The sequence below is a fragment of the Heterodontus francisci genome, unplaced genomic scaffold, assembly GCF_036365525.1.
Source record: "Heterodontus francisci isolate sHetFra1 unplaced genomic scaffold, sHetFra1.hap1 HAP1_SCAFFOLD_778, whole genome shotgun sequence".
Classification (NCBI taxonomy): domain Eukaryota; kingdom Metazoa; phylum Chordata; class Chondrichthyes; order Heterodontiformes; family Heterodontidae; genus Heterodontus; species Heterodontus francisci.
Window position 1 is genome coordinate 238,613 of NW_027140149.1, and position 24,670 is coordinate 263,282.

Sequence of the window (24,670 nt, forward strand, 5' to 3'; positions counted from 1 at the left end):
GAACCTGCCTCCACCTCACTCTCAGGCAGTGCCTTCCAGATCCTAAACACTCACTGAACCTGCCTCCACCACACTCTCAGGCAGTGCATTCCAGATCCTAAACACTCACTGAACCTGCCTCCACCACACTCTCATTCCAGATCCTAAACACTCACTGAACCTGCCTCCACCACACTCTCAGGCAGTGAATTCCAGATCCTAAACACTCACTGAACCTGCCTCCACCACACTCTCAGGCAGTGCATTCCAGATCCTAAACACTCACTGAACCTGCCTCCACCACACTCTCAGGCAGTGCATTCCAGATCCTGAACACACGCTGAACCTGCCTCCCCCTCACTCTCATTCCAGATCCTAAACACTCACTGAACCTGCCTCCACCACACTCTCATTCCAGATCCTAAACACTCACTGAACCTGCCTCCACCACACTCTCAGGCAGTGAATTCCAGATCCTAAACACTCACTGAACCTGCCTCCACCACACTCTCAGGCAGTGCATTCCAGATCCTAAACACTCACTGAACCTGCCTCCACCACACTCTCAGGCAGTGCATTCCAGATCCTGAACACACGCTGAACCTGCCTCCCCCTCACTCTCATTCCAGATCCAGAACACTCACTGAACCTGCCTCCACCACACTCTCATTCTAGATCCTAAACACTCACTGAACCTGCCTCCACCACACTCGCAGACAGTGCATTCCAGATCCTAAACACTCACTGAACCTGCCTCCACCACAATCTCAGGCAGTGCATTCCAGATCCTAAACACTCACTGAACCTGCCTCCACCACACTCTCATACAGTGCATTCCAGATCCTAAACACTCACCGAACCTGCCTCCACCACACTCTGATTCCAGATCCTAAACACTCACTGAACCTGCCTCCACCACACTCTCATTCCAGATCCTAAATATTCACTGAACCTGCCTCCACCACACTCTCAGACAGTGCATTCCAGATCCTAAACACTCACTAAACCTGCCTCCACCACACTCTCAGACAGTGTATTCCAGATCCTCAACACTCACTGAACCTGCCTCCACCACACTCTCAGACAGTGCATTCCAGATCCTAAACACTCACTGAACCTGCCTCCACCACACTCTCATTCCAGATCCTGAACACTCACTGAACCTGCCTCCACCACACTCTCAGACATTGTATTCCAGATCCTAAACACTCACTGAACCTGCCTCCACCACACTCTCAGACATTGTATTCCAGATCCTAAACACTCACTGAACCTGCCTCCACCACACTCTCATTCCAGATCCTAAACACTCACTGAACCTGCCTCCACCACACTCTCAGGCAGTGAATTCCAGATCCTAAACACTCACTGAACCTGCCTCCACCACACTCTCAGGCAGTGCCTTCCAGATCCTAAACACGCACTGAACCTGCCTCCACCACACTCTCAGGCAGTGCATTCCAGATCCTAAACACTCACTGAACCTGCCTCCACCACACTCTCATTCCAGATCCTAAACACTCACTGAACCTGCCTCCACCACACTCTCATTCCAGATCCTAAACACTCACTGAACCTGCCTCCACCGCACTCTCAGGCAGTGAATTCCAGATCCTAAACACTCACTGAACCTGCCTCCACCACACTCTCAGGCAGTGCATTCCAGATCCTAAACACTCACTGAACCTGCCTCCACCACACTCTCAGGCAGTGCATTCCAGATCCTGAACACACGCTGAACCTGCCTCCCCCTCACTCTCATTCCAGATCCAGAACACTCACTGAACCTGCCTCCACCACACTCTCATTCTAGATCCTAAACACTCACTGAACCTGCCTCCACCACACTCTCATACAGTGCATTCCAGATCCTGAACACTCACTGAACCTGCCTCCACCACACTCGCAGACAGTGCATTCCAGATCCTAAACACTCACTGAACCTGCCTCCACCACACTCTCAGACAGTGCATTCCTGATCCTAAACACACACTGAACCTGCCTCCCCCTCACTCTCATTCCAGATCCAGAACACTCACTGAACCTGCCTCCACCACACTCTCATTCCAGATCCAGAACACTCACTGAACCTGCCTCCACCACACTCTCATACAGTGCATTCCAGATCCTAAACACTCACTGAACCTGCCTCCACCACACTCGCAGACAGTGCATTCCAGATCCTAAACACTCACTGAACCTGCCTCCACCACACTCTCAGACAGTGCATTCCTGATCCTAAACACACACTGAACCTGCCTCCCCCTCACTCTCATTCCAGATCCAGAACACTCACTGAACCTGCCTCCACCACACTCTCATTCCAGATCCAGAACACTCACTGAACCTGCCTCCACCACACTCTCATACAGTGCATTCCAGATCCTAAACACTCACTGAACCTGCCTCCACCACACTCGCAGACAGTGCATTCCAGATCCTAAACACTCACTGAACCTGCCTCCACCACAATCTCAGGCAGTGCATTCCAGATCCTAAACACTCACTGAACCTGCCTCCACCACACTCTCATACAGTGCATTCCAGATCCTAAACACTCACCGAACCTGCCTCCACCACACTCTGATTCCAGATCCTAAACACTCACTGAACCTGCCTCCACCACACTCTCATTCCAGATCCTAAATATTCACTGAACCTGCCTCCACCACACTCTCAGACAGTGCATTCCAGATCCTAAACACTCACTAAACCTGCCTCCACCACACTCTCAGACAGTGTATTCCAGATCCTCAACACTCACTGAACCTGCCTCCACCACACTCTCATTCCAGATCCTAAACACTCACTGAACCTGCCTCCACCACACTCTCATTCCAGATCCTGAACACTCACTGAACCTGCCTCCACCACACTCTCAGACATTGTATTCCAGATCCTAAACACTCACTGAACCTGCCTCCACCACACTCTCAGACATTGTATTCCAGATCCTAAACACTCACTGAACCTGCCTCCACCACACTCTCATTCCAGATCCTAAACACTCACTGAACCTGCCTCCACCACACTCTCAGGCAGTGAATTCCAGATCCTAAACACTCACTGAACCTGCCTCCACCACACTCTCAGGCAGTGCCTTCCAGATCCTAAACACGCACTGAACCTGCCTCCACCACACTCTCAGGCAGTGCATTCCAGATCCTAAACACTCACTGAACCTGCCTCCACCACACTCTCATTCCAGATCCGAAACACTCACTGAACCTGCCTCCACCACACTCCCAGGCAGTGCATTCCAGATCCTAAACACTCACTGAACCTGCCTCCACCGCACTCTCATTCCAGATCCTAAACACTCACTGAACCTGCCTCCACCACACTCTCAGGCAGTGAATTCCAGACCCTAAACACTCACTGAACCTGCCTCCACCACACTCTCAGGCAGTGCATTCCAGATCCTAAACACTCACTGAACCTGCCTCCACCACACTCTCAGGCAGTGCATTCCAGATCCTAAACACTCACTGAACCTGCCTCCACCGCACTCTCATTCCAGATCCTAAACACTCACTGAACCTGCCTCCACCACACTCTCAGGCAGTGAATTCCAGATCCTAAACACTCACTGAACCTGCCTCCACCACACTCTCAGACAGTGCATTCCAGATCCTAAACACTCACTGAACCTGCCTCCACCGCACTCTCAGACAGTGCATTCCAGATCCTAAACACTCACTGAACCTGCCTCCACCACACTCTCAGACAGTGCATTCCAGATCCTAAACACTCACTGAACCTGCCTCCACCACACTCTCAGGCAGTGAATTCCAGATCCTAAACACTCACTGAACCTGCCTCCACCACACTCTCAGGCAGTGCCTTCCAGATCCGAAACACTCACTGAACCTGCCTCCACCACACTCTCAGACAGTGCATTCCAGATCCTAAACACTCACTGAACCTGCCTCCACCACACTCTCAGACATTGTATTCCAGATCCTAAACACTCACTGAACCTGCCTCCACCACACTCTCATTCCAGATCCTAAACACTCACTGAACCTGCCTCCACCACACTCTCAGACAGTGCATTCCAGATCCTAAACACTCACTGAACCTGCCTCCACCACACTCTCAGGCAGTGAATTCCAGATCCTAAACACTCACTGAACCTGCCTCCACCACACTCTCAGGCAGTGCCTTCCAGATCCGAAACACTCACTGAACCTGCCTCCACCACACTCTCAGGCAGTGCATTCCAGATCCTAAACACTCACTGAACCTGCCTCCACCACACTCTCAGACAGTGCATTCCAGAACCGAAACACTCACTGAACCTGCCTCCACCACACTCTCATTCCAGATCCGAAACACTCACTGAACCTGCCTCCACCACACTCTCAGACAGTGCATTCCAGATCCTAAACACTCACTGAACCTGCCTCCACCACACTCTCAGGCAGTGCATTCCAGATCCGAAACACTCACTGAACCTGCCTCCACCACACTCTCAGACAGTGCATTCCAGATCTGAACCACATCGTGTGCAAAAAGGTTTTTCATGTCACTGTTACTTCTTTTGCCTTAAATCAATGTCCTCTGCTTCACAATCCTCAGCCAGTGGGAACAGTTTCTCTCTGTCTCCTCTGTCCAGACCCCTCATGATTTTGTTACTTCTATCAAATCTCCTTTTAATTTTCTCCTCTCCAAGGAGGACTGACCCTAACAGTAGCTATGCTGTCGGACAGAATATATATTGAGAAATAATGATGGCTGGCAGGAAAGGTACTGCAATAATCGTGGGTGTTTTTAATCTTCATCTTGATTGGACTAATCAAATTGGCAATGGTAGCCTGGAAGATAAGTTCACAGTGTATTAGAGACAGTTTCTTAGAACAGTACATTGTCGAACCAACCAGGGAGCAGGCTATTTTCAACCCGGTAATGTTCACGAGACAGGATTAATAAGTAAGGATAATCTAGGCAAGAGTGATCATAACATGATAGAATTTCACATTCAGTTTGAGGCTGAGAAGTTTGGGTCTGAAACTAGTGCCTTAAACTTAGATAAAGGCAATTACAAGGATATAAAGACAGAATTGGCTAAAGTGGATTGGGAAAATAAGTTAAAAGGTACGACAGTATAGAAGCAGTGGCAGACATTTAAGGAGATATTTAATAATTCTCAACAAAGATATATTCCATTGAGAATGAAAGACTCTGAGAAGGTTGCACCATCTGTGGCTAACTAATAAAGTTAAGGATGGTATCAAATTCCAAGAAAAGGAGTACAAAGCTGCACAGATTAGTGGTAGGCCAGAAGATTGGCAACATTTTAGAAAGGATGACTAAATAAAGAGAAATTAGAATGAGAGTCAACTAGCAAGAAATATAAAAAAAGACAGTAGAAGCTTCTACAAATATATAAAAATGAAGACAGTGGCTAAAGTAAGCATTGGTCTTCGAGGATGAGACTGGAAAATTAATACTGGGAGACAAGGAAATGGCAGAGACTTTGAACATTTATTTTGTATCTTTCTTCAAAGTAGAAGACACAAAAAACAATTCATCATTAAGGAAGCAGGATATTTAGAAAGTCTTAATGCAAGCAGGCAGAGTCAACATGGTTTTATAAAGAGGAAATTGTGTTTGACAAATTTATTAGAGTTCTTTGAGGATGTAACAAGCAGGGTGGATAAAGGGGAACCAGTAGATGTAGTATATTTGGATTTCCAAAAGGGTTTCAATAAGCTGCCACATAAAAGATTACGGCACAAGTTAAGAGCTCATGGTGTTGGGGGTAATATATTAGTGTGGATAGAGGATTGACCAACTAACAAGAAACAGAGAGTGAGGATAAATGGAGCATTTTCAGGTTGGCAAACTGTAACTAGTGGAGTGCCACAGGGATCAGTGCTGGGCCTCAACTATTTACAATCTATATTAATGACTTGGATAAAGAGACCAAGTGTATTGTAACCAAATTTGCAGACGATACAAAGATAGGTAGGAAAGCAAGTTGTCTGCAAAGTGATATAGATAGGTTGAGTGAGTGGGCAAAAATCTGGCAGATGGAGTATAATGTGGAAAATGTGATGTCCACTTTGGCAGGAAGAATAGAAAAGTAGAATATTATTTAAATGGAGAGAGACTGCAGAATGCTGTGGTACAGAGGGATCTGGGAGTCCTTGTACATGAATCACAAAAAGTTAGCATGCAGGTACAACAAGTATTTAGGAAGGTAAATGGGATGTTGGCCTTTATTGCAAGGGGGATGGAGTATAAAAGTAGGGAAGTCTTGCTACAACCGTACAGGGCATTGGTGAGACATCACCTACAGTACTGTGTACAGTTTTGGTCTCCTTACTAAGGAGGAATATACTTGCATTGGAAGCAGTTCAGGGAATGTTCACTAGGCTGATTCCTGGGATGAAGGGGATGTCTTATGAGGGAAGGTTGAGCAGGTTGCACCTCTCCTCACTGAAGTTTAGAAGAATGAGAGATGATCTTATTGAAATATATAAGATTCTGAAGGGGTTTGACAGGGTAGATGCTGAGAGGACGTTTCCCCTTGTGGGGGAATCTAGAACTAGGGAACACAGTTTCAAAATGAGAGGTTTCCCTTTTAAGACAGGAGATGAGGAGGAATTTCCTCTCTTAGAGGGTTGTTAATCTTTGGAATTCTCTTGCCAGACAGCAGTGGAGGCTGGGTCATTGAATATATTCAAGGCTGAGTTAGATTTTTGATGAACAAGGGAGTTAAGGGCTAAGGGGGGGGGGGGGGGGGGGGGGGGGGGGAGGGGGCAGGCAGGAAAGTGGAGTTAAGGCCACAATCAGATTATCTATGATCGTATTGAATGGCAGAGCAGGCTCGAGGGGCCGAATGGCCTCCTCCTGCTCCTATTTCTTATGTTCTTGGACCCGGTTTCTCCAACTTATCCATCTAACTGAAGTCCCTCATCCCTGGAACCATTCTCCTGAATCTTTACTACACCCTCTCTAATGCCTTTACACAAAGTCTGGTGCCCAGAACTGGACACGATATTCCAGTTGAGGCTGAGCCAGCGTTTTATAAAGGCTCATGATGTCCCTGTTTTTGTACTCTATGCCTCTATTTATAAAGCACAGGATCCCATATGTTTTATTAACTGCTTTCTCAACCTGCCCAGCCATGACTTATGCACATCTCCCCCCCAGGTCCCTCTGTTCCTGCACCCCCTTTAGAATTGCATCATTTATTTTCTATGGCTTCTTCTTGTTCTTCCTACCAAAATGTATCACTTGCAATAAATTTCATCTTTCCTGTGTCTGCCCATTCCACCAGCCTGGTCTATGTCCTCTTGAAGTTTATCACTACCTTTTTAAAAAATGCATTTTTGAGGAATGTGAGTGTCGCTGACTAGTCCAGCATTTATTGCCCTTGAACTGAGTGACTCGCTGGGCCATTTCAAAGGGCATTTTAAGAGTCAACCACATTGCTGTGGGTCTGGAGTCACATGTAGGCCAGACCAGGTAAGGACAGCAGATTTCCTTCCCTGAAGGACATTAGTGAACCTGATTGGTTTTTACAACAATTGACAATGGTTCCATGGTCACCATTAGACTAGATTTTAATTCCATTAATTGAATTCAAATTTCACCATCTAACGTGGTGGGATTCGAACCCATGTCCCACAGCAATAGCCTGGGTGCTGTGACATTCCCACTACACCACCACCTCCCCATCCTCCTCACAGTTCACAATACTTCCAAGTTTTCTGTCATCTGCAAATTTGGAAATTGTGCCCTGTACACCCAAGTCTAGGTCATTAATATACATCAAGAAAAGCTGTGGTCCTAACACTGACCCCTGGGGAACCCCACTATATACCAGCCCCCAGTCCAAAAAACAGCCGTTCACAACTACTCTGTTTCCTGTCACTCAGCCAATTTTGTATCCATGCTGCTACTGTCCCTTTTATTCCACTTTGCTGACAAGCCTGTTATATGGCACTGTATCAAATGCCTTTAGTCCATGTACACCACATCAACCCTCTCTGTTACCTCATCAAAAAACTCAAGCAAGTTAGTTAAACACAATTTTCCCCTCAACAAATCTGTACTGTCTTTCATTAATTAATCCCCATTTGTCCAAGTGACTATTTATTTTGTTCCGAATTATTGTTTCTAAAAGCTTTCTTACAACGGAGATTAAATTAACTGGCCTGTCGCAGCTGGGCTCATCTTTACACCTTTTTTGAACAAGCTTGCAACATTTGCAATTCTCCACTCCTCTGACACCACCCATGTATCTAAGGAGGATCGGAAGATAACGGCTAGTGCCTCCACGATTTCCACCCTTACTTCCCTAAATATCCTTGGATGCATGTCAGCTGGTTCTGATGACTTATCAGCTTTAAGTACATCCAGCCTATCTTAATACTTACGCTATCAATTTTTAGCCCATCCAGTGTCTCAACTACCTCGTCTATTGATTGTGACCAAACTCTCAGGCTCTTCTAGGCAGGGTTGACATGTCTACACCCAGTAGAGAATTATCTCGACACATCCATGGCTGGAGGTCAAAGCATGAGAAGTGATGATTCATAGCACAGAATGCTCAAACTGAAAACCCACACAGCTCTCAGTCACACCAGCATTTGTACACTACATCTCGCGAGCTCCCCACACACCCTTCCTGCAGTGATGGCTCTTGTCTGTCTGTTATAGTCCTCCTGTACACTTGGAATGCTGTTGCAGAAGTGTGTACAACACACCCTGCTTAATCAGAACACCAGGAGGCCATTCAGCCTTTCAAACCTATTCCATCAACCTATCCCATGATCCCCTTACCCAACAAAAATCATTCAATCTCAGTCTTAAAATTTTCAATTGATTCCCAGCATCCAGAAGCTTTTGGGGGAGAGTTCCAGATTTCCACTCCCTTTTATGTGAAGAGGTGCTTCCTGACATCACCCCTGAACTGCCTGGCTCTAATTTTAAGGTTCTGGCAGGGGGGGAGGGGGGGGGGGGAAGAGGGGGAAGAGGGGGAACGGGGAGGGGAGTGACGATCATCACTGTTAATACATCTATCTCTGCAACCTCCTCCAGCTTTACAATCCTCTGCGATGTTCCTCCAATTTGGCCTCTTGTACATCCTCCAATTTTAATCACTCCACCACTGGCAGCCGTGCCGTCAGCTGTTAAGGCCCTAAGCTCTGGAATTCCTTCCCTAAACCTCTCCTCCTTGAAGACATGCCTTAAAACCAACTCTAAGACCAAGCTTTTGGTCACCTGTCCTAACTTATCTGATTCTGCTCCTGTGTTGCACCATGTGACGTCTTCCTACATTAAAGGTGCTATATAAATACAAGTTTCTGTGTATTCTGTGAGGCTCTCTCTGGTAGAGAGGAAAAGGCCCCAGATCCCAACGACAGAGATTGTGCAACAGTAGGAGTTATATTCCAGTAAATCGCAAAGTATCACTGTTCATCCCGATCAATGGGCAGGTAAAGGCACACTCCAGATCATAAGGGACATTAGGGGCGTTTACAGAATGGCCTGTGACACCAAACCCACAGAAAATATCTTCCATTAAAAACCCCAAACACAGTGTAAGCTAGAAAGATCACCAATAACACAGACTAAGGCAAAGCACAGCATTCCCCTCGCCTCCCCTCCCACTCAGCACTCTCTCAGAAACGTTCACTCATGAACGTTGGAATGGGAGAAGACTAGCCTGAAACTCACATGCTTTGAGCTTACCAGATACGCGATGTAGGTGAGGCACTGGTACGTAAGCACTGGCTCTCCATAAAGCTGGGCCACATATGTCAGACATTCCAGGACAGGCCTTGCCATCATGTCTCCCAGCACTGCCCGACGCTCATAGATATTGCCAACATGAGTCAGATCATCATCAGCCATCGACACAAACTGATGCTTCTCTGAACCTGTAAGGGGGTGAAAGACAGAATTCAAATTAATTCCATTTATATCAGCTGGAAGCAAAGTTGAGAGTTAAACATTAGAGGAATGTCCCAGAGGTTTGTGTCAATGCTTGTCCCACCCAGCTACAGCTTAACCACATTAATTATCAGCCTTGACAATCTGTCCCCGTCCGCTCTCAGAATGTCATCACACATTGCACAGGGAGCTGATTAACTCAGTCAAAACGTTTCTGTCAGGAGTGTGGTGGAATATTCTGGAACATTCCTCGCTCCCCTGCACGGTGAAGCTGCAACAAAAAGCAGCTCAACACCAACCAGGACACAGAACTTCCCTCGCTCTCCCTCCACGCCCGGGAACCTCCACTCCCAGGAACATACGAGCTAGGAGCAAGAGTAGGCCACTCGGTCCCTCGAGCCTGATCCGCTATTCAATAAGATCATGGCTGAACTGATTACTCCACATTTCCACCTACCTCTGATAACCTTTCACCCCCATTGCTTATCAAGAATCTCTCAACCTCTGCCTTAAAAATATTCAAAGACTCTGCTTCCACTGCCTTTGAGGAAGAGAATTCCAAAGACACACGACCCTCTGAGAGAAAACATTTCTCCTTAAATGGGTGACCCCTTATTTTTAAATAGTGACCCTTAATTCTAGATTCTCCCAAAAGAGGAAACATCCTTTCCACATCCACCCTGTCAAGACCCCTCAGAATCTTATATGTCTCAATCAAATCGCCTCTGACTCGCCTTTCCTCATAAGACAACCCGTCCATTCCAGGTATCAGTCTAGTAAACCTTCTCTGAACTGCTTCCAAAACATTTACATCCATCCTTAAATAAGGAGACCAGTACTGTACACAGTACTCCAGATGTGGTCTCACCAATGCCCTGTATAGCTGAAGCATAACCTCCCTACTTTTGTATTCAATTCCCCTCACGATAAACGATAACATTCTATTAGCTTTCCTAATTATGTGCTGTACCTGCAAACTAACCTTTTGCGATTCATGCACTAGGACACCCAGATCCCTCTGCATCTCAGAGCTCTGCAATCTCTCACCATTTAGATAATATGCTTTTTTATTCTTCCTGCCAAAATGGACAATTTCCCACTTTCCCACATTATACTCCATTTGCCAGGTCTTTGCCCACTCACTTATCCTATCTATATCCCTTTGTAGCCTCCTTATGTCCTCTTCACAAGCTACTTTCCTACCTATCTTTGTGTCATCAGCAAATTTAGCAACCATACCTTCGGTCCCTTCATCTAAGTCATTTATATAAATTGTAAAAATTTGAGGCCCCAGCACAGATCCCTGTGGCACACCACTCGTTACATCTTGCCAACCAGAAATTGTTCAATAAGTTCATGGCTGAACTGATTACTCCACATTTCCACCTACCCCTGATAACCTTTCACCTCCTTGCTTATCAAGAATCTATCTACCTCTGCCTTAAAAATATTCAAAGACTCTGCTTCCAGAAACAGCCTGTTTCCTGTTAGCTAACTAATCTTCTATCCATGCAAACATGTTACCCCCTACACCACGAACTTTTATTTTCCACAATAACCTTTGATGTGCCACCTTATCAAATGCCTTCTGGAAATCTAAGTACAGTACATCCACTGGTTCCCCTTTATCCACAGCACATGTTACTTCTTCAAAGAACTCCAATAAATTGGTTAAACATGATTTCCCTTTCACAAAACCATGTTGACTCTGCCTGATTACCTTGAATTTTTCTAAATGCCCTGCTATAACGTCTTTAATAATAGCTTCTAACATTTTCCCTGAGACAGATGTTAAGCTAACTAGTCTGTAGTTTCCTGCTTTCTGTCTCCCTCCCTTTTTGAATAAAGGAGTTACATTCGCTATTTTCCAATCTAACGGAACCTTCCCCAAATCTAGGGAATTTTGGAAAATTAAAACCAATGCATCAACTATCTCACTAGCCATTTCTTTTTAAGACCCTAGGATGAAGTCCATCAGGACACGGGGACTTGTCAGCCCACAGTTCCAACAATTTGCTCAGTACTACTTCCCTGGTGATTGTAATTTTCTTGAGTTCCTCCCTCCCTTCCATTTCCTGATTAACAGCTATTTCTGGGATGTTACTTGTATCCTCCATAGTGAAGATTGATGCAAAATCCCTGTTCAGTTCATCTGCCATCTCTTTATTTTCCCTTATTAATTCCTCAGACTCACTTTCTACAGGACCAACACTCACTTTGTTAACTCTTTTCTTTTTTAAATATCTATGGAAACTCTTACTATCTGTTTTTATATCTTCTCGCCAGCTTTCTCACATACTCTAATTTTTCCCTCCTTATTAGTTTTTAGTCATTCTTTGCTGCTTTTTATATTCTGTCCAATCTTCTGACCTGCCTCCCATCTTTGCGCAATTATATGCTTTTTCTTTAAGTTTGATACTATTTTTAACTGTTTTAATTAACCAGAGATGGCGAGTTGTCCCCTTGAAATTTCTCTTTCTCGTTGGAATGTATCCATTCTGTGTATTCTGAAATATCCCCTTAAATGTCTGCCACTGCATCTCTATTGACTTATCCCTTAAACTACTTTGCCAGTTCACTTTAGCCAGCTCCACTTTCATGCCCTCATAATTGCCTTTATTTAAGTTTAAAATACTAGTCTTAGACCCACTCTTCCCTCCCTCAAACTAAATGTAAAATTCAATAATTTTATGATCGTTGCTGTTCAGCGGTGCCTTCACTATGAGGTCATTAATTAATCCTATCTCATTGCACAATACCAGGTCTAGTATAGCCTGCTCTCTGGTTGGCTCCAGAATGTACTGTTCTCAGAATCTATCCCAAAAACATTCTATGAACTCCTCATCAAGGCTACAGTTGCCCATCTGATTTTTCCAGTCTATATGTAGGTTGGAATTCCCCATAATTATCGCTGTACTTTTCTGACAAGCTGCCATTATTTCTTCTTTTATACCCCATCCTACAGTGTGGTTACTATTAGATAGCCTGTACACCACTCCCACGAGTGACCTCTTGCCTTTATCATTTCTCATCTCGACCCAAACCGCTTCTACATCCTGGTTTCCTGAACTTGGGTCATCCCTCTTTATTGCGCTAATACCACCATTAATTAACAGAGCTACCCCTCCACTTTTCCTAGCTTCCAGTCCTTCCTAAATGTCATGTACCCTTCAATATTCAGGTCCCAATCTATGTCATCCTGTAGCCATGTCTCTGTAATGGCTATCAGATCGTATTTATTTATTTCTATTTGCACTCTCAGTTCATCCGTTTTGTTTTAAATGCTACGTGCATTCAGATACAGAGCCTTTAGTTTTGACCTTGTATTATTTTTGCAACCTCTAGCCTTGTCTGTTGATTTACTCTTAGATTTGTAAGCTCTGTCCCTTCCTGTCATGGTCTGTTTATCTTTTCCCATATTAATACCTTTCTCTTTTGCCTTGTCTCTACTCCTTGATTTATCATATCTTCCCAGATTTGATCCCTTGCCCCCACTGTTTAGTTTAAAACCCACTCTACTTCCCTAGCTATGCGACTCACGAGAACACTGGTTCCAGCATAGTTCAGGTGTCGATCGTTCCAATGGTACAGCCCCCAGTACTGGTGCCAGTGCCCCATGAACCGGAACCCACTTCTACCACACCAGTCTTTGAGTCACACATTCATTTCTCTAATCTTATTTGTCCTCCTCCAATTTGCACATGGCTCAGGTAATAATCCAGAGATAGTTACCTTTGAGATTCTGTTAATTTGGTGCCTAGTTCCTCATACTGACTATGTAGAACCTCTTTCCTCGTCCTATGCCATTGGTACCTACATGGGCCACGATGACTGGATCCTCCCCCTCCCACTGTATGCTCATCAGCCCTGAGCAGACGTCCTGAACCCTGGCACCTGGCAGGCAACACAGCCGTCTGGACTCTCACTCTTTGCTACAGAGAACAGTGTCAATCCCCCCTCACTATACTGTCCCCTATCACCACTACCTACCTTTTTTCGCCCACAGCTTGAATGGCTTCCTGTACCATGGTGCCATGGTCAGTCTGCTCATCTACACTACAGCTCTCACTCTTGTTGTTCAATTGCAAGGGCTGAGGCTCCTCCACTCCCACCTTCTCAATTCCCTTACCTGCCTGACTCGGAGTCACACCCTCTTGTCCCTAACCACCAACCAAAACAGACCAGGGGTGTGACTACCCTCTGGAACAAAGTGTCCAGGTAACTTTCCCCCTCCCTGATGCATCACAGTATCTGCAGTTGGGCCTCCAGCTCAATGACTCTGAGCCGAAACTCCTCAAGCCACAGACACTTACTACAGACATAACTGTCATGGATTGCCATAACTTCCAGGAGCTCCCACATACTGCAGCCACGACACATCACCTGTCCTACCATCTTTATTGTGTTAATTTCATTAAATTTATTTTCTCTTAATTTATAGTTCCCCTCCTTAATGAACTCCCTCACTTACCAAACTCCCTTCTTCACACTCTGTTCCCTCCAGCAGCACTTACTCCCTCCATCACTATGAACCTCCACCACCTTAAATATTCACTCCTTTTACCACCGACGCACAGTGGCAGCAGTGTGCACCGTCTACAAGATGCACTGCAGCAACTCACCAAAGCTCCTTCGACAGCACCTTCCAAACCTGCGACCTCTACTAACTAGAAGGACAAGGGCAGCAAATACATGGGAACACCACCACCTGCAAGTTCCCCCTCCAAGTCACACACCATCCTGACTTGGAACTATAATCGCCGTTCCTTCACTGTCACTGGGTCAAAATCCTGGAACTCCCTTCTTATCAGCACTATGGGTGTACCTACCCCACATGGACTGCAGCGGTTCAAGAAGGCAGCTCACCACCACCTTCTCAAGGGCAATGAGGGATGGGCAAAAAATGCTGGCCTGGCCAGCGACACCCACATCCCATGAACAAGACCAAAATGGAGCTGGTTACAATATGATTGGAGGTTATCAGCATAAATACAGATTGAGGAGTACAATAGTTCCTGTGCTGCAGGACTGCGTGGGTAGATAGGGGTAAATAGTGGAAATAAAAAGACAAGGAAATGCTGTAATTTCAGTGTCTGACAAGGACCCGGATTTAAGAGGTTCAGTTGGAAGAGAATCAGAAAGAAGGGTCTTCCTCCAAAAGTCTGGTTTATCAGCTTCACAAAGATTTACCAACCTGGGTCGAACAATTTGGACTCAGGAACCAGAAGTACAATTTCAAAATCTACAGATGACACCAAAATTGGGGAAGTGTAGTTAACACAGAGGAGGGCTGTGATAACATTTAATAAACGTGCAGACAGGGAGTGTAATTGGCAAATGAACTTCAATATTGAAAAGTGTGAAGTGATACAGTTTGATAGGAAGAATAAAGAGGCCACATACTGCCTGGAAAGTAGAGTCTAAATGGTGTCGAGGAGCAGGGGGATCCAGGGCTACAGATACACAAATAACTAAAAGTAACAATGCAGGTTAATAAGTGCCAAAGCACTGGGATTCATTCCCAGAGGGGAAGAATTGAAAAATAGAGAAGTTATGTTAAACTTGTACAGAATCTTGGTTAGATCACACTTGGATTTACTGTGAACAGTTCTGGTTTCCACATTATAAATAGGATGGAAAATAGAGGAACATAAGAAATAGGAGCAGGAGTAGGCCATTCAGCCCCTCAAGCTGCCCCATTTATTTTATTTATTTTTTATTTTATTTAGAGATACAGCACTGAAACAGGCCCTTCGGCCCACCGAGTCTGTGCCGACCAAGAACCACCCATTTATACTAACCCTACAGTAATCCCATATTCTCCTACCACCTACCTATACTAGGGGCAATTTACAATGGCCAATTTACCTATCACCTGCAAGTCTTTGGCGGTGGGCGGAAACCGGAGCACCCGGCGAAAACCCACGCGGTCACAGGGAGAACCTGCAAACTCCGCACAGGCAGTACCCAGAGCTGAACCCGGGTCACTGGAGCTGTGAGGCTGCAGTGCTAACCACTGCGCCACCCAATAAGATCTTGGCTGATCTGTCCCAGGCCTCAACTCCTCTTTCGGGCCTGCTCCGCCTAACCCTCGACTCCCCGGGATTTCAAAAATCTACCGACCTCCTCCTTAAATACATTCAGTGATCTAGCCTCCACAACTCTCCGAGGTAGAGAATTCCAGAGATTCACCACCCTCAGAGAAGAAATTCCTTTGCATCTCAGTTTTAAATGTGTGTCCCCTTATTCTGTAACCATGTCCCCTAGTTTAAGATTCCCCCACTAGTGGAAATATCTTCTCAACATCTACCCTGTCAAGCCCCCTTAGAATCTTGTACGTTTCAATAAGATCACCTCTCATTCTTCTAAACTCTAATGAATAAAGGCCTCACCTGTTTAGCCATTCTTGATAAGTCAACCCCCTTCATCCCAGGAATCAGCCTAGTGAATCTCTTTTGAACTGCCTCCAATGCCAGTATATCCTTTCTTAAATACAGGGACCAAAACTGTACACAGTATTCCAGGTGTGGCCTCACCAACACCCTGTACAGTTGTAACAAGACTTCCCTATTTTCAAACTCCAACCCCCTAGCAATAAAGGCCAAAATTCAATTTGCCTTCCTAATTACTTGCTGCACCTGCATGCTAACCTTTTGTGTTTCATGTACAAGAACACCCAGATCCCTCTGTACTGCAGTATTTTGTAGTCTTTCTCCATCTAAATAATAATCTGCCTTTTTATTCTTCCTACCAAAGTGCATGACCTCACACTTTCCCACATTGAACTCCATCTGCCAAGTTTTTGCCCACTCACTGAATCTATCTATATCCCTTTGCAGATTCTTTGTGTCCTCATCACAACATGCCCTCCCACTTATTTTTGTATCAGCAAATTTGGATATATTACACTCTGTCCCTTCCTCTAAGTCATTAATATAGATAGTAAATAGCTGAGGCCCTAGAACCGATCCTTGCAGAACCCCACCAGTTAAGGCTTTCCAACCTGAAAAAGACCCATTAATCCCGACTCTCTGCCTTCTGTGTGTTAATCAATCCTCAATCCATGCCAACACATTACCCCCAATACCGTGAGCTCCTATCTTGTGCAATAATCTTTTATGTGGCATCTTATCAAATGCCTTTTGAAAATCTAAATACACTACATCTACCGGTTCCCCTTTATCAACTCTGCTTGTTATATCCTCAAAGAACTCTAACAAATTTGTCAAACATGATTTCCCTTTCATAAAACCATGTTGACTCTGTTTGATTGCATTATGTTTTTCAAATGTCCTGCTATTTCTTCCTTAATAATGGACTCTAGCATTTTCCCAATGATAGATGTTAAGCTAACTGGTTTATAGTTTCCTGCTTTGTCTCCCTCCTTTCTTGAATAGGGGTGTCACATTAGCGGTTTTCCAATCTGCTGGTACCCTACCAGAATCCAGTGAGTTTTGGTATATTATGACCAATGCCTCCACTATCTCTGCAGCCACTTCTTTTATAACCATTGGATGTAGGCCATCAGGTCCTGGCGACTTGTCTGCCTTTAGTCCCATCAGTTTGTCCAGCACCTGTTCCCTCGTGATAGAGATTGTTACAAGTTCCTCCCTCCCATTTACACCTTGCTCATCTATTATTGTTGGGATGTTTATAGTGTCCTCCACCGTGAAGACCGATGCAAAATATTGGTTTAAATTATCTGCCATTTCCCTGTTCCCTGTTATTAATTCCCCATTCTCATCCTCTAAGGGTCCCACACTTACTTTAGCTACTCTCTTCCTTTTAATATACCCATAGAAGCTCTTACTGCTTGTTTTTATATTTCTTGCCAATTTACTCTCAATCAATTTTCTCCCTCTTTATTAGTTTTTTAGTCATCTGCTGCTGGTTTCTAAAAAAATTCCCAATCCTCTGACCTACCACTAGCTTTTGCTGATTTGTACGCCTTTGTTTTTGATTTGATACTCTCCTTAACTTCCTTTGTTATCCACAGGTGGTTCATCATTCTCATCGAGTCCTTCCTTCTGACTGGAATGTTTGCTGAGTGTTCTGAAATATCTGCTTAAAAGTCTGCCACTGCTCATCTACTGACTTTCTTTGTAGTCTATTTCCCAGCCCGCTTTAGACAACTCTTTCTTCATACCAGAGAGACACTGGAGAAAGTCCAAAAAAGGATTCCCAAGGATGATCCCAGAACTGAGAGGATAAAACTATCAGGAAAGATTGAACAGGTTGGGATTGTTTTCCCTAGAAAAGGCTCAGGGGTGACCCGATAGAGGTCTTTAAAATTATAAAAGGGTTTCGATAGGGTAGACGTAGAGAAGATGTTTCCACTTGTTGAGGAGACCAGAACTAGGAGCCATAAATATAAGATAATCCCGAATAAATCCAATCGGGAATTCAGGAGAAACTTCTTTCCCCAGAGAGTGGTGAGAATGTGGAACTCACTACCACAGGGAGTGGTTGAGGTGAATAGTATCGATATATTTAAGGGGAAGCTGGATAAACACACGAGGGAGAAAGGAATAGAAGGATATGGTGATAGGGGGAGATGGAGAGGGGTGGGAGGAGGTTCGTGTGCAGCATAAACACCAGCACGGAGCAGATGGGTTGAATGGCCTGTTTCTGTGCTGTATATGCTGCAAAAACAGAGAGCACGGAGAGTTTCCACAATTTTGAATCCATCTCCAGCCATCAGCTCACAGAACAGTAAGTGAAATGGGAGGAGAGGGGTTTTTGATCAGAGCCCCTCAGAAGGAATCCCCTCCCCTGACTGTCTGGGAGTGCAGACAGCTGACCATTCCTTTGAGGATATAGCCTTTGACCTGCAAAGCAAGTGAGTCGCAGCATCCTTCATCAGAGCTGGCTGTGTCACCCGGTGGAACCGATACAATCTGCCAGCTACAAACAGACCCAGCAACTCCAGGTGTCTCTCTCCCTCCGTCATCAGATCTCAAAGCTGCAGCAACAAGGGGGCCAGAGAAGTTATCAGCACCACCGCCCTGTCTGAACGATCTGAGCAATAGTTGCCCCACAAACTTGGAGGAATTTTTTTTTTTTTAAAAAAGGGCAACCAACAGAATTATGCAGAATCTTTAAATAACCTCAGGGTACAACCAGAGCATAACCTGCAATCGCCATGGCTACTCCAGGAAATTCCAACACATGGCAACAATTGTGAGACTATAGAACATGTTTAAACCAAACACTCACTCCACCATCATTAGTTTTAAATAGCCAACTCCACAGGACGGGATATCAAGGGGTTAAATTACCAAAGTAGCAGCTAGTGAGCAGACGCAGGAGATTCCGCACAATATATCTGGAGCTGAGTGTTGGTCCCAGCTTCGCCGACAACCATTTCACTGTCTTACAGGCCGTGTCTGTAGGAGATACAAAAACACCGTTACCAGCAGGAGAGCGCAACGGGACAGCGTTACCAGCAGGAGAGAGCAACGGGACAGCGTTACCAGCAGGAGAGCGCAACGGGACAGCGTTACCAGCAGGAGAGCGCAACGGGACAGCGTTACCAGCAGGTGAGCGCAACTGGACAGCGTTACCAGCAGGTGAGCGCAACTGGACAGCGTTACCAGCAGGTGAGCGCAACTGGACAGCGTTACCAGCAGGAGAGCGCAACTGGACAGCGTTACCAGCAGGAGAGCGCAACTGGACAGCGTTACCAGCAGGGGAGCGCAACTGGACAGCGTTACCAGCAGGAGAGCGCAACTGGACAGCGTTACCAGCAGGAGAGCGCAACTGGACAGCGTTACCAGCAGGAGAGCGCAACTGGACAGCGTTACCAGCAGGAGAGCGCAACTGGACAGCGTTACCAGCAGGAGAGCGCAACTGGACAGCGTTACCAGCAGGAGAGCGCAACAGGACAGCGTTACCAGCAGGACAGCGCAACAGGACAGCTTTACCAGCAGGAGAGCTCAACAGCACAGCGTTACCAGCAGGAGAGCGCAACTGGACACCTCCCCCAACACACACTCTCCCGGTATCGCACCCCCACCCCCAAACAACCCCCCATATCACCCCCCTGCCCCCAACACACACATACACACACTCTCCCCCGTTCTCCCATATAACCCCAACCCCCCCCCAAGACCACCATCACCAAACACACACGTGCTGTACCCAGCCCCCCTTCATGGCCCACACACTGCAGTACCACACTTTCTTAAATGAGGAGACTAAAACTGCGCACAGTATTCCAGGTGGGGTCTCACCAAAGCCCTGTACAATTTTAGTAAGACTTCTTTATTCCTGTACTCCAATCCCCTTGCAATAAAGGCCAACATGCCATTTGCCTTCCTCATTACTTGCTGTACCTGCATGTTAACTTTCGGTGTTCCTTGTACAGGTACACCCAAGTCTCTCTGAACATCAACATATACAAGCTTCACACTTTAAAAAAAATTCTACTTTTCTACTCTTATCAAAATGAATAGCTTCACACTTCCCCACATTATACTCCATCTGCCACCTTGTTGCCCATTCATTTAACCCTGTCCCTATCTCTTTGCAGCCTCTGTGTCCTCCTCACAGCTTACATTCCCACCTAACTTCGTATTGTCAGCAAACTTAGATACATTACTCAGTCTCTTTGTCTAAGTTATTAATATCGATTGTAAATAGTTGAGGCCCCAGCACTGATCCTTGCGGCACTCCACCAATTACAGTCTGCCGACTTGAAAATGCCCTGTTTATGCTCACTCTCTGCTTCCTGTCCCATTAACCAATCCTCGATCCACGCTAATATATCAGCCCAATTCCACGAGCCATTATCTTACTTGTTAATCTTTTATGTGGCACATTATGGAATGCCATTTGTGTGTCCAGCTCCCCCACAATGAGTTACAGGACAGTCCACACAACCTCACCCATATAACACACCGTCCCCTCATCCAAATCCCTGAAGAGTGAAACCGCAAATCCTACCTGCACAGAACAATGTTCAGCTTTCAGGAAAAAGCAGGAATCCAGTCACTCACCAAGCAATATCTTCTGCTCCTTCCCCTCGCTAAACTCCTCCCCTTCCTCCTCATCCAGACTTTCCCTCTCAATGAGGGTTTCACTCGCCCTGGGATCGGAGGCTGGTGGAGAGCAAAAGGATGCCGAGTCTGGAACATCCTCTTCCGCCTCATCTCCTGGCTGGAGGGAGCCCTCGACCAGTTTGAGGTCCTGATTACTGTCCATCGAGTGGAGACTCAGTCTCTCCTTGGAGTCGGAGTCAGTTGCTCGATCCTCGGCAGAGGTATCACTGTTGCTGCTCCTGTCACTCAGCTTCCCCAGGCTGACAGATTCCTGCTCCCGCTCGCTAAGGAAGATCCCATTCTGGAAGTCCTCGGTCTCGGTCAGCTCGGCCTGGTCGCTGAAGCTGATGCCCGAGGAGAAGTCCACCATGCTGGAGGAACCATGCTCGGCTGCGCCCTGCAGCTCACTGCTGCTATAGGATGCCGGGCTGTCAGAGACATTTTCCTCATCGTCTGCTGCACCCCCCAGCACCCGGCTCTCCTCAGCCCCTTCCGGCCCGGTGAGGACCTGCAAGATATGGGGCAGGAGGCTGCTGAGGAAAGGCTGGAGGCCCAACCGCACAATCAACTGAACGATGAAACAATCAGTGTACAGGTAGAAACGGCCGCAGAGGTACCCAGGCCTCTCATAAACCCCAACCAGAGGCTTCAGGAGGTACCGGTAAGCATTGCGAGGTCCCAGGGCATGAGCAATGGGCTCAAAGAAATACCAGGCAGCGTAGACAGCGGTCAAATTGTTGGACATGAGTCCGAGGATGAAGGGGAGGAGAATCTCCAGTCCTTCTGGCTGCATCTTCTCCAAGAGCTTATCCAGCTGCTGCCAGAGAGAGAAAACAAAATCCCGCCCTTGATCATCATCTTGTGCCCAGTGAGAGCAGTAACTGCAGACAAATTGGTGAAGAGTGCTAAAGTAATGAGGGAAAGGGATGATTGGGCAACAGGGGCTGAGCAGCAGTGCTGGACTGGGTGGAGGTAATCCCTCATAGACAGGCTCATACTCAAACAGGCTGACGTGGTCTCGATGTGCTCGAGTCATCAACAACTCCTCAGGGCTCTTGTGAAGCTGGAGTAGTGTGGATACGGCATGCTGGAGTGGGCCTGCAATCTCCTTCATGTGGTGGAGGCACAGCTTACGCACAGCCAGGAAACGCTCCCAGAGAGGGGCATCTTGTGCCAAGCTTCTTAGCCGGTGAGCGAAAAAGATTTCAGCGATGAGGACCCCAAACGCTTGCACATCCCGCTGGACGAGCTGGGAGAAGGAGAGGTGTTGAGTCCGAGCTCGGTAGATGTTTTCCTCCAGTTGGCTGTACAACCCTCGCACCAAGAAGTTATCCAGTTTCTGCAGCTCCTCCAGAGCCTGCAGAGGATTAAAACCTTCGGGAAGGGAGATCCTGGCCTCCTGCAGCTCGTGGTCAACTACCCCTCTGTTACGGTTCACTCTGAGGGCAGCCGGAGGCTCTGGTGACAAGACATTGCAAACTGGGGCAGGACACGACTGCTCCAAGGGCTTACCCAAGGCATACAGAGAATCCAGTGCCTCCATGCCCTCCTCAAGATCCTCCTCCTTAGCACCATCTCCTGAATCCTGAGCCACTAGCCACTCTCCCTCTGAGCCTGTGGTCTCCAGCACTGGGCCGTTAATTGGGCAGACTGCCCCTGTGCGGGAGTGCCGCCCCTCCACCTCCTTCAGGCTTCGGGTGATGGCGGGTGCCTCTGCCAGAGCACAGCTGCCTCCCACCAAGCGCTGAGGGTGAGGTTGGTCAAACAGCTGGACCACCCCATAGCTGGTCAGGTGGGCATGACTGTCGACCAGGTGTAAGCACACGTTTTTGGCTTTTACTGCTTCCTTCCCAGTCAGTTTGTAGCCAAAGGTCAAATCCACCCAGTGGTGCAGATTGAGGGAGACTTCTTTAGACTCCAGCAGTTTGCAGTGAATATCAATGAATTCCTGGTAGGAACCACACCAGGCTGGAATATCCAGGTCCGGCATGTCAGGGTGGATTGACTGGAAGATGGTGGGATCGGTGTAGAATTCAGGGATACATTCGTCTGGGGTCCAGGACTGCATGCGCTCCATGCTGGCAGGATACTCATTGGGTTCCCACTGGGATCTCACGTGGCTACACAGGACAGAACGAGGAGTTCTCCGAGCTTTGTAAACATAGTACGTTATGTCTGAGAGGATGTCAGAGATGTGATGGGGGACATGAAGCTGTTCTCCAGCTTGGCCTCCAGCCACAAAAGCCTCCTTCGTCATCTCGTAGGTGAAATCCAGCTGCTTGTCCCCTTTGTTGAGTCGGAACTTTGATTTGCGAAGGTCCCGGAACTTTCCGTAAGGGACGGTGAAGTCCACCACCCAAGGCAGGACCGGGTGATAGTTGGGATCTCCAGGTCTGCGTCCTGCAAGCTTGTTCAGGCCCATCAGGTAACTGAAGTTGCTGATTCGTCCATTAACCCAGTCGGTCAGCAGCCCTCGAAGCTCCTGTGGCTGCCCGCAGCAGTCTGGCTGCTCACAGCCCCGTTCTACAGCCTCATCCCTTGTCGGCTCCACATCCTCCGGCCTCTCATAGTCTGACAGCCTGATCTGTAGCTGGGTACAGAGCCTCTCATCCACCATCAGGTGGCTGAGGGATAGGTTGCCGCAGGCCAGGCCCTCCTGGTGACAGGCCCGCATTGCTTGCAGGACCTGAAAGAGGACAAAGAGCACCTTGGCATGGCTGTTGGCCAACTTGGCAGGGCTGTAGGTCACAACATCCTGGAGAGAATAGCGGGAGAAGGGCTGCAGCACATACAGCATGTGGGCCGATTCCAGCAAGGCTTCAGCTGGGAAGAGATTGGGGTGAGTCTCTCCGCTGACAGAGGATGGGGAAGGTCCAGCCTCTCTGGTGAATGGCAAGTCTCCGCCAACTTGAATGAAGCTGCAGCCCATCGCCCTGCTGAGCGATCTCTTGACGACCTCTAGGCAGGAAGCTCCTTGTTTCTCCGTGCTAGTCATGTGTGGCCTCACGTATTTCCCATGCGCCTTGCACCACAGGTTTCTGTAATTCTGGTCAGCAACATGCTTCATGAAGCCACAGACCGTGTCCAAACCTGGGCCTCTCCCTGGTCGGTCTGACCAGCTTGTGGGGGAGCTGGATCTTGGTGACATGTGGTACCCCAGCCGGCTCTTGCGAAGGGCCTGGATAGAGATTCTGGTCCAGCCAGCAGGCAGCTTGTTGACTGAACGCTGGAGGAAGGTCCTCACCTCAGCCTCACTGATGCCCTCAGGCCTGGGGCAGGTGCTGGGAAGAGTCTTTCTGTCCTTCAGGCTGCTCAACCACTTCACCGGCACATAGGCCACCACCCGACATCCTTCTCCCAACACCAGCTGCTTCTGCTCAATCCCCAAATCATTCTCAACGCTGGCGAGGAGCCACTCCATCATCACTTCTCACCCGTTCGGACTACACGAGCATCAGCTGTACTGGTGCCGCTCTCTCTCGTCAGGACAGCCTCACCTTCAAAAATCAAAATTGAATCAGGGCAAAACTAAACATCACAAAAGGTCAAAAAACATTCTGACCCAGAGAATAACTGCAAAAACTGCATTTCTATAACACCTTTCAAAATCTTAGGACATCCCAAAGCACTTTGCAGCCAATGAAGTACTTTTTAAAAATGTAGTCATTGTTGTGTTGTGGGAATCGAGGCACAGCAAGATCCCACAAATAGCAATGTGATAATGACCACCTAACCTGTTTCAG

General features: G+C 47.1%; 1 protein-coding gene across 4 annotated transcripts in view; it reads right to left on the reverse strand.

Moving 5' to 3' along the window:
* Nucleotides 1-24,670, reverse strand: part of wdr81 (WD repeat domain 81) — a 48,598-nt gene that overhangs the window by 22,958 nt on the left and 970 nt on the right. For 3 of the 4 annotated variants that reach the window (XM_068025121.1, XM_068025122.1, XM_068025124.1), the window contains exons 2-4: nucleotides 20,886-24,424; nucleotides 19,167-19,274; nucleotides 9,688-9,875 (exon numbers count right to left, since the gene is read on the reverse strand). In XM_068025121.1, coding sequence (XP_067881222.1) covers nucleotides 9,688-9,875; nucleotides 19,167-19,274; nucleotides 20,886-24,351 — 3,762 coding nt within the window. In that variant the 5' untranslated portion in view covers nucleotides 24,352-24,424. The remainder of the gene's footprint in view (nucleotides 1-9,687; nucleotides 9,876-19,166; nucleotides 19,275-20,885; nucleotides 24,425-24,670) is intronic. The other variant, XM_068025125.1, reaches the window with a different exon arrangement.